This window comes from Simochromis diagramma, unplaced genomic scaffold (genome assembly GCF_900408965.1).
Source record: "Simochromis diagramma unplaced genomic scaffold, fSimDia1.1 OVJJ01000585.1, whole genome shotgun sequence".
Lineage (NCBI taxonomy): Eukaryota > Metazoa > Chordata > Actinopteri > Cichliformes > Cichlidae > Simochromis > Simochromis diagramma.
The window spans coordinates 3,015,481-3,026,577 of record NW_024387398.1 but is presented as its reverse complement, the minus strand read 5'-3'; the positions used below and the strand labels follow the sequence as shown (position 1 = coordinate 3,026,577).

Genomic DNA, 11,097 nt, shown 5'->3' with positions numbered 1-11,097 from the left:
TGCAGCACTGTCACGTACCACTTCCTGCTGTTTCTACATGAAGAATAGGAGCCAATCAGCTGGTCTGACAGGTTAACTCCTTCTATAAAGCGGTTGTAGTCCTTTACAGCTGGTGGCACTGGCACCTTAACCCTTCAACCTTGCACATCCTTTTCACAGTGTCCCCCGAAAAAGCACTGTGCTGAGCTGAGCACACACTCACCTACCTTGCGTCCATCCACTTGATAAAAATGAGAGGGCCCTCTCTGATCCATCTGATTGTCCCTCGTGGAGATTTTTTTGTCAGGGCATTAACTTTGTGATCTTCTGTGATCAGCAGGAGGTCACACAAACAGATTCCCATGACACAAACATGTACACACACACACACACACACACACTCTCTTGCATATGCATACACATGCACACAGGTGCTTACACGTGCACACACATACACACATGGTGCCTTGTCTTTTAGAACCATAGGGGGCTTTTACGAGGGGAGGTGCTTGTGTAAACTGTAAACTGTAACTGTCATGGAAATAAATAGCTGTGTGGAAGGCTGCTCTTTGAAGAAGTTGGGTTGGTGATAGGTGAGGAGCATTGAACTCCAAGAGCTTGGTTCTGACCAGCCTTCCCCTGCTAGCAAGTAAAACCCGGTTCCGTCTTGTTTTTGTCGTTAACAAGAATTCGTTTCTAAAATAGCGGGCCCTGTGGAAGCGCAGACCCAACACATATGACCCCTTATGAGCAAGCACTTTGGCAACAGTTGGAGGGAAAAATTCCCTTTTAATAGGAAAAAACCTCAGGCAGAACCAAACTTGGAGAGGGGTGGCCATCTGCCACGACCGGTTGGTGAGAGAGAAGGAAGACAGGATAAAGACATGCTGTGGAAGAGAGCCAGAGATTAATAACAAGTATGATTTAGTGCAGAGAGGTCTGTTAACACATAGTGAGTGAGAAAGACTGACTGAAGAAATACTCAATGCATCATGGGAATCCTCCGGCAGTCTAGACCTATTGCAGCATAACTAACGGAGGATTCAGGGTCATCCGATCCAGCCCTATCTACATGCTTTAACAAAAAGAAAAGATTTAAGTCTAATCTCAAAAGTAGAGATAGTGTCTGTCTCCCGAATCCAAACTGGAAGCTGGTTCCACAGAAGAGGGGCCTGAAAACTGAAGGCTCTCCCTCCCATTCTACTTTTAAATACTCTGGGAACAACAAGTAGGCCTGCAGTGTGAGAGCGAAGTGCTCTAATAGGGTGAAATGGTACTACAAGGTCATTAAGATAAGATGGGGCCTGATTATTTAAGACCTTGCTTGTGAGGAGCAGGATTTTGAATTCAATTCTGGATCTAACAGGAAGCCAATGAAGGGAAGCCAAAACAGGAGAAATATGCTCTCTCTTTCTAGTCCCTGTCAGGACTCTTGCTGCAGCATTTTGGATTAACTGAAGATGTTTCAGAGAGTTTTTTGGACATCCTGATAATAATGAATTACAGTCGTCCAGCCTGGAAGTAATAAATACATGAACCAGTTTTTCAGCGTCACTCTGAGACAGGATATTTCTAACTTTAGAGATGTTGCGCAAATGGAAGAAAGCAGTCTTACATATTTGTTTATTATGTGTATTGAAGGACATGTCCTGGTCAAAAATGACTCCAATAAAAAAAAAAAAAAAAAAAAAAAAAATGACTCCAAGGTTCCTCACAGCGTTACTGGAGGCCAAGGTAATGCCATCCAGAGTAAGAATCTGGTTAGATACCATATTTCAGATTTTCAGGGCCGAGTACAATAACCTCAGTTTGATCTGAATTAAGAAGCAGAAAGTTAGCGGCCATCCAGGTCTTTATGTCTTTAAGACATTCCTGCAGTTTAACTAATTGGTGTGTGTTATCTGGCTTCATGGACAGATAGAGCTGGGTGTCATCTGCATAGCAGTGAAAATGTATGCTATGTCTTCTAATGATGCTGCCTAAGGGAAGCATGTATAGTGTAAACAGAATTGGTCCTAGCACTGAACCCTGTGGAACTCCATAATTAACCTCAGTGTGTGAAGAGGACTCTCCATTTACATGCACAAACTGGAGTCTATTAGATAGATATGATACAAACCACTGCAGCGCAGTACCTGTAATACCTACAGCATGTTCTAATCACTCTAATAGGATATTATGGTCGACAGTATCAAACGCTGCACTGAGGTCTAGCAGGACAAGCACAGAGATGAGTCCACTGTCAGAGGCCATAAGAAGATCATTTGTAACCTTCACTAAAGCTGTTTCTGTGCTGTGATGAGCTCTGAAACCTGACTGAAACTCTTCAAATAAACCTCTGCAGATGATCTGTTAGCTGTTTGACAACTACTCTTTCAAGGATGTTTGATATGAAAGGAAGGTTGGAGATTGGCCCATAATTAGCTAAGACTGCTGGGTCTAGAGATGCTTTTTAAGTAAAGGTTTCACTACAGCTAGCTTGAAGGCCTGTGGTACATAGCCGATTATTAGAGATAGGTTGATCATATTTAAGATTGAAGCATTAATTAATGGCAGGACTTCTTTGAGCAGTTTTGTAGGAATGGGGTCTAAAAGACACGTTGATGGTTTGGAGGAAGTAATTATTGAAGTTAACTCAATTGGAGAAAAAGAGTCTAACTTAACATCAATGGTACTAAGAGTAGCTGTAGATAATATTTCATCTGTGGGATGATTATTGGTAATCTTTTCTCTAATGATCAAAATTTTATTTGTGAAGAAGTTCATGGGGATGGTGTTCGTTCTGTGTTGTAGCGTCCTGATGACACCCCGTTTGTGCTCCAGTGGATGTTGAGAGTCAAACCTTAGATACTGATCCGTATGTGTAGGTTTACGGTACACGTCAGCTTTTAGGTGTCCCCCATTACTGATGGAAATCTCACAGTCTAAGAAGGCTAACCTGCCACTTTTCATATCCTCCCTGGTGAATTTGATGTGTCGGTCCACCGAGTTAATGTGATCCGTGAATTGTGGTACGTCCTGAGATTTGATTTTTACCCAGGTGTCATCCACATATCTGAACCAATGGCTTGGTGGTGTTCCAGGGTAGGATAGCAAAGCCCTCTTTTCCACTTCTTCCATGTACAAATTGGCCATGATTGGTGAAACTGGTGAGCCCATGGCACACCCATGTTTCTGCCTGTAGTACTGACCCTTGTATGTGAAGTAGGTGGAATGAAGACACAGTTCCAAAAGCAAACACACTTGGGCGATGCTGAGAGTGGTCCTGTTGCTGAGGTTGGTGTCATCCTGTAATCTCTTACACACTACCTCCAACGCCTGCGTGACTGGGATGCAAGTGAAGAGAGATGTAACGTTGTACGAGACCATGGTTTCATCTGCCTCCATAATGACATCTCTCACCTTCTCAACAAAATCCAGGGTGTTCTGGATGTGATGTTCAGAGCTGCCCACCAGCGGGTTGAGGATCGAAGCCAGAAACTTGGAGATGTTATAGGTGACAGAGTTGATCATGCAATCGGTCTTAAAGGTGCACCCTGTTTATGTATTTTTGGTAAACGATACAGGCTTGGTGTAGGTTCACCTGGGTATAGCCTGTGGTATGAGGTCCGGTCAATAGCCTTGTCTTGTTCTAACTGCTTCAGTCTATCACCCTCTTCCTGTAGCCATTTCCTGGGTCTCATTTCAGGGGCTCATAAGTATTTTCATCACTGAGTAGTGACAAAATCTTCTCATGAAAGTCTTTCTGGTTTAGCAATACTGTGCACCTACCCTTGTCTGCCAGAAGGATGATAATGTTGTTGCCATCACTAAGTGATGTGAGTGCCTTCCTCTCCTCCATGGTGATGTTGCATGCTGGGGCCTTTGCATTGCTGAGACAGGCCGAAACTTTCGTCCGTAGTTGCTCTGCTTCCACTTCTGCAATATTGTTGTTACGAATTGCTGTTTTTGTGGCTGTGATCAGCTTCACTAGCGGGATTTGTCTTAGTGTGACAGCAAAATTCAGCCATTTAGCAAGGATGCTTTTCTCTCTTTGGTCCACCCCAAAACTGGTCGACCCCAAGGATCAGGTCCCCCGACACAAGCAAAGTAACATAGTGTACGCTGTTAAGTGCCAGGAGGATTGCCAGGATTTATACATCGGGGAAACCAAACAACCTCTGGCGAAGCGGATGGCACAACACAGAAGAGACACCTCGTCAGGCCAGGACTCTGCAGTCTATTCACACCTGCAGGCCAGTGGACACTCTTTCAAGGATGAGGATGTGCACATCCTGGACAGGGAGGAACGCTGGTTTGAGCGTGGAGTCAAGGAGGCCATTTAAAGTCAAAGTCAAAGTCAAAGTCAACTTTATTGTCAATTCTGCCACATGTACAGGACATACAGAGAATAGAAACTACGTTACTCTCAATCCCTAGATAAAAAAGCAAAAGAACATTTAAATATAAGAGTGATTAAAAATGCAGGTAAAATAATTAAAAAGTAAAAATTTTAAATAAATAAATACAATACAATTTTACATATAACAAGAAAACTATACAATATACAATATAATGGGTAAATGACATTGGGTGTAAACCAGGCAGAGTAGTGCAAATAGGCAAATAGTGCAAATGGAGATTTAGTACTGTACGGTAAGAGATAGTGTAACAACAAAGTCTTATGAGGTAATGGGAGTCCAATGCTCCACAAAGTGACTGGTAACTGGTGCAGGCCAGTGAGTGAGTCAGAGTGTGTGTGTGTGTGTGTGACAGAGTTCAGTGAGACCGTGGAGGAGAGAGGGGAGAGGGGGCAGAATCGGGAGGGAGTTAAGCTTCCTGACAGCCTGATGGATGAAGCTGTCCTTCAGTCTGCTGGTCCTGGCCTGGAGACTCCGCAGTCTCCTCCCCGACGGCAGCAGCTTGAAGAAGCTTTGCATTGGGTGCGTGGTATCAGCCGCTATGCAAAGGGCTTTTTTAGTGAGACGGGTGCTGTAAATGTCTTGGAGGGAGGGGAGAGAGACACCAATGATCCTCTCTGCAGCTCTCACTATGCGTTGGAGGGTTCTATGACAGGACGCATTGCAGGCTCCAAACCACACAGTGATGCAGCTCGACAGGATGCTCTCGATGGTGCCTCTGTAGAAAGTGTGCATGATGGGGGCTGGTGCTCCTGCTCTTCTTCTATACATTTACGTGAAAAGGGAAAGACCATCTCTGAATCGAGGAGAGGGCCTAAGGGTACATCTTTCGCCATCTTACAATGCTGTGATTGCAGCCATTCACCAACTCTCTGTGAATGGTACTCATGGCCATTGATCAGTGGTCTTTGATCAGTAGGTTTTGGTCAGTGGTTGTTGATCAATGGTTTTGAGAATTTGCATAATTAAGAATAAGGAACTGACCTCCCAGCCCATCGTTCCTTCAGTGGGCTCGCTTCAGTCATTATGCAAATGTACTGTTTATAAGATTGGGGAAACCTGTAGTCAGCTGAGACTGAAGAGGTCACTTGGATGAGTGACGAAACGTTTCTCCCACAAAACACTACGTCCAGATGACCAGAATCAACTTTTTGGAGTAATAGTAGTTGGTTTTTTTTTTTACTTTTAAAGTAATCAAGGGTCACTTTTTATGAATCGTCTAGTATAGATGCAGCGAGAGACCAGGAAAACGCATGTAAACAAGCAAAAAATTAAAAGTAATCTGTAGGGATATTAAAGACAGATTACTTTTGGTCCAGTGGGTTCAAAGATTATCCAAAATAATGTAGATATAAAATCTAAATCTACTAATATCAGCTAACATCAGTCAGAAAAGCATCTCAGTAAGAAAAAACCTGCTACCTGAATTAAATTTTCTTAGTGAATTAATAAACCAGCTTCCACCAAATGGTGGCAGCAGTGCAAAGAGAATAAAAGACTCGTGTGTAAGATGTTACCAAAAGAAAACTCAGACATCATATAAATTCTCATGGTTTTAGTTTAGCCCAAAATAAACGAAGCAACGTTTTCTTTTAATATAGCCTCTTTACTGCAAAATCACAAAATAGTAGTTTTTCTCTTGACATACGATTGACCTGTATTATCAGCCATATTTTGTGTTTTGGTGAAGATTTTTCGTCTTCCTGTATTGATGATGTTGTGTTTATCAATAATAAAAAATTATATCATGAATTATAATGTAAAATCTTGGATACAATTTTCCATAATTGCTGGTAATATTTAGCCACTTCTTTTGGCCCAATAGAACAACTAAGCAAAAAGTGATGTCTTGGAACTTTTCTCTTTGTAACATGGCTGAAAATTTTGGACAGGAAATCTATTCTAGAATTTTACTTGTGTTGTGATGACTGCTCGTGTCATGTATGTTCATTGGGGACAATGAGATAATTTTAATTTTGGAAAGACATTTAAAAACTAACATTATTACAGACCAATCAGATTGTTTTAAAATGGTTACCTCCCATCTCATTGTCCCCTCCCATCTCATTGTCCCCTCCCATTTGATAAAACCACATTAAGATTAATCATCTTGCAGTGAAATCTAATTTTAACTGAGGTCTGAACCAGAAAATGTTGATCATATTGTGCATAGCTCTTTTACTCACAGCTGGGCGTAAGTATGCATCTGTGTTCAGTTTTCTCTGTGTTTCAGTAATTGTTACCTTTTACACTTGGATGTAAAGGATTGTCTTTATTTTTTCAGGATGCATGGATGACCAAAGCTTTGTAACAAAAAATGTTCATCTTGGAGAAGATGTGACTCTGACGTGTAGTCGCCGGTCTAACTTGTCAGGATTACTTTTTTGGATCCGAGTTGTTGCTGGAAATCTGCCTGAAGTCTTAGGGGCGACCTACACTTTTGCTCAGGGCACTGTTAACGAAACTCCTCGTATTACAACAAAGCAGGAAACAGGAACATTTGTTCTCCGTATAATTCAAACACAGCTCAATGACACTGCCTTCTATTACTGTGAAGAAGTGATTGAACTCAAAACGACAAAGTGGAATATTACTTTCCTAAGAGTCAAAGGTAAATGACACAATATTCTCCTATTAATGCTCAACTTTGAATTTATTTTGATTTACACATTTATTAACTACCTCTCATTGTAAGGTTTATGCCATAGCTGCCCTTAATTAACAGTACTTACTAGTTAATACTAGTTATTAGAAAAATGATTTTTCATGTTTCTCTGTTGAAAAATGCACCAGCATGCAGACGCATATGTTTATAATAAAATATCAGTATTATACTTGAATTCTTAAAAGTACTGTTTTACAAAAAAGCTGAAAATATAGTAAAGTACTTTACTATATTTTATTAAGATACCAAATCTTATTTACTTGCATTCCTGAACAGAAGTCAGCTTAAATGAGTGTATAACAACATGAATTCAGTTTGCTGTTTGTCTAATAAATAACAATATAACTTTTGCCTTTAAACAAGTTTGTGGCTGATTGACACATTTTTCTGTTTTCTTGTTTTCATGATGGGTGGTAAAATACTTTTGTTAAGAATCATACATAAGTTTGAGGGACAGTTGGTGGCATAAGTTTAGCTTTATTCATGACTGTGAAAAATAACAATTCTTGCAGTGGTTTTAAATGAATTGTACATAGTTTGTTTTATTTTCCAGGACCAGAACCTGACATCCCCGTTGTCATTCAAGAGTTGCCATCAGCTCCGATATATCAAGGAGACTCAGTGACTCTACAGTGTTCAGTCCTCTCTGACCTGCAGAAGAATACATGTCCAGAGGATGTGTACTGGTTCAGAGCAGGAATGGATGAAACACATCCCAGTGTGATTTACGTTTATAGAAGCAGTGGTGATGAATGTGAGAGGCAGTCTGAAGTTCATTCTCCTCGAAAATGTGTCTACAACTTCTCAAAGAACAATACCAGCTCTTCTGATTCTGGAAACTACTATTGTGCTGTGGCAACATGTGGACATATCATTTTTGGTAATGGAGCAAAATTGAATATTGAAGGTAACAACCTTTATGTAATATATACATCTTCAGATTATTTCTAGTTTTCAGGAGGCACATTTAAGGAAATGTTTTCATAGCGATTAACCTTTCATGTTTGATCCTTTTGTTTTTCAGACAACATTAGGTCATTTGGTGATTCTCAGGTGGTCAACACGGTTGTGTTTCTTTTGTGTGCTGCTTTGGCAATAAGTTTGATGGTTATAGCCTTACTGAGTTATGTACTCAAGAACAAGAAATATAATTGTTCGAATGGTAATGAATTCCCTGTTATATTTATCTATATTTAATTTTGAGTATATTATGAAATTCATTGCATCTGTACTTATTATTTTTTGGGTAATTTATTCCAGCTGCTGCTGCAGTGGAAACACATTCTACCATGACCACAGGCAACCAACAAAATCAGCAGGTAGGCTGTTTTAAAACTAAATTGTTGCACTGGAACATTTATGTTTTTTACATTTAATCAAGTTGTCACATTATTTCAACAGGTAATTGAAGAGCCCTTAGTTTATTCTGTGCCTAATTTTACAAAGAAGAAAGTCAGACGAAATCCAAGGAGCGGTGAAAAATCTGTCGATGGACAGAGCATCTACGCAGATGTCAGAGTTTTAGGGTATGAGTAGATACATTTACAGTTAAGGTCGTAGTCAATACATTTTATGTATTGATGGCCTTTAATGAGAGAGAAATTTTGTAATAGAGCGTATTTTCCCAAGAGACATGAAACAGTCAAGTATACATTTAGGCCTAATATTTATATTAACCTATTAACTACATCCTATATTTGGGCCCTCTTTTGGGATTTTGTTTGTTTGTAGTTTATTGGAGTTGAAATGTCTTTTTAGTATAAAAACCACTTTTTAAAATGTTTGACTTTTTGGTATAACCAAGTATAAAATACAATAATTAATACATGCAATCGCAGCAGTGTAAGGTGGTGAAAGAGGTCCCCCTGCTTGACTCATCGATGGTCATTCCTTTCTAAAACAAATGGCCTCTTTGACTAACTAGGGTTTTTCTTACTGAGATGCTAACTAGCAAGCATTATAATTTCCATCAGTTTTTTGGGCACTTAACCTCCTACACTACATCGCTTTATTTGTGCTATAGAACCCAATCATTGGGATAAACGAGTATTTGGCACGGTGTGTTTTGGGGTTTGAGAGTAAAATGTATTTCAGCTATACAATACTTCTGACACACAAGGATAGATGACAGATATAACTGAGGGAGAATAAATTAGTACATAAATATTTTTTTAATTTTCCAAAGCGGTTACTGATCTCTGGGATAGCCAATTGTTATTGCTAGTACAGATCATTATGCAGCTGTACTGAATACTGCTATATGGTTAGGGAAACCTGCAGCCAGTCGAAACTAATTAAGCTTTTTGTTGTTTTCGTTAGCAGTAAATTTTATTTTGGACATGAAAAAAACTGTTTATTTAGATTTATAGAACTGATTATTTATGTTATTAACAATAGAACAATTTTATTTACGTTTGAGCTCAGCTGGCAAGTGGTTTTTTTCTTAATTTGGTGATTTTTTTAAAGCAATAATAATGAAATAATCTTTCGTTGCTGTTGTTTGCATTTGTCAAAATACGTTTTTATTGTTACTTGAAACTTGGCACAAAAAAAATATTACATAATGAATTAGCTAAGGGCTATTGCATTGTGTTTATCCTGATTTTTCTTAAGCTTTTGAGAATGTTTTAATAAATTTTTTCATTAGTTCACTATTTTTGTCTCTATGACTCCTTATTAACATACTCTTGTCAGTTTGCTAGTTATGCTACAGTCACACTACAAAACTGTGGAATGACCAAAATTACTGTGACCGCCATGTGCAATTAACTTGAAGTCTCAATGCCTTTGAAATGGTTGCTTCAAAGATGGGTTCCAGGTCTGCCAGCATGTGTAGTCAGCTACTATCTTCAAAGGGATTTGTTGTGTCAAGATAGAGATAAAATAGCAATAAAATGGGATTACCTGCTGTATTCAGAAGTATCTGCATTCAGAAGATGGACATAACCATTATCAAATCACTCACTGGTATATCAAATCTTGTTCTGAAGCTTTAACTTCAATTTTGACTGTTAGTATTTTCTTGTTTTTGATTTCCAGCTGTTAATCTGACTGAGAAAGTGAGGGACACGACACAATAAACTATAATAAGCAACGTGTCAATCAAAAGACAGCCCCGCTCTAAAGCAAAATGACTTACTGTTCAACATTATTCTGAAGTGGAACATAATTTAAAATAAATGACAAACAGGCTGTTCTGTTTGTCATACACTTATATAGACATTCCTACTCCTTTTTTTCTCCATTCCTCTCCTCACATCCAACCAATCATGGAGGATGGATGCCCCACCCTAAGCATGGTTCTGCTGAAAGTTCCATCTTGTTAAAAGGGAGATTTTCTCTAGCATTGCCACCAAGTGCTTGCTCATAGGTGATTGTCTGGTCTTTGGTGTTTTCTCTGTATTACTGTCAGGCCTTTAATGTAAAGCAACTTGAGGCAACTGTTTTGATTTGACACTATGTTAATAGAACTGAATGGAAATTGAACTGCTGTGAGGCAGACTTCCTTCAGTAAGAAAACCGTAAGAGAAAAAAAAGTATTCTACAGCGTTAACACTTGTGGACTGGAGAAAGCTGTAGTCCTCAAAACAAGTGATACAGAGACTGTAAAGTTTCGGTTTACTTACAGATGCTGTATGTGTTAAGAAGGCACATTTGGTTCAACCACAGGACTAACAGTGGAGAACGCATGCAATTTTTTTTCATAAAAGGCTACTATGATCAGTACATGGGTGGGTATTTCCCTATTTCTCAGGAAATCAAAAATGAAAATCAAACGTGATACAAGTTAAAAAGAGTAACAAAACTTTACAAAACAATTGTGCAAAACCCAGTGCTCCAGAAAAAAAATGATGCACTGATTTACAGTTACAAATAATGTATATGTGTATAAAAAAATAAATACCTTAATACCTTTTATTGATTTTCATCAGATGCAACAAGCAAGTCATTTTAGAGTTGATATTTGAAAACAGTTAATACAGCAAATGACCTCTACCTTTTGCACAGAAGCGTTATTTAAATTGTGAATGTGAGCATACTGAGCCTTTAGCC

The 11,097-nt window shown here is 39.1% G+C and overlaps 1 protein-coding gene across 1 annotated transcript; it reads left to right on the top strand.

The window, feature by feature from the left end:
• Positions 1 to 6,152: 6,152 nt before the first annotated feature.
• Positions 6,153 to 9,638, top strand: LOC120720470. Its single transcript, XM_040010172.1, has 6 exons — positions 6,153 to 6,573; positions 6,664 to 6,990; positions 7,598 to 7,951; positions 8,069 to 8,206; positions 8,305 to 8,363; positions 8,446 to 9,638. Exons 1-6 carry the CDS (start codon positions 6,531 to 6,533, stop codon positions 8,578 to 8,580), a joined length of 1,056 nt encoding a protein of 351 aa, XP_039866106.1. The 5' UTR covers positions 6,153 to 6,530; the 3' UTR covers positions 8,581 to 9,638.
• Positions 9,639 to 11,097: the final 1,459 nt, after the last annotated feature.

What these genes read in the sequence shown, in the direction of transcription:
- LOC120720470 (XM_040010172.1), top strand. Translation starts at nt 6,531, where the DNA reads ATGTTGATCATATTGTGCATAGCTCTTTTACTCACAGCTGGGC. An exon ending in TCTTTTACTCACAGCTGGGC is followed by an intron (nt 6,574 to 6,663) that starts GTAAGTATGCAT and finishes TTATTTTTTCAG; the next exon opens with GATGCATGGATGACCAAAGC. An exon ending in GAAATATAATTGTTCGAATG is followed by an intron (nt 8,207 to 8,304) that starts GTAATGAATTCC and finishes AATTTATTCCAG; the next exon opens with CTGCTGCTGCAGTGGAAACA.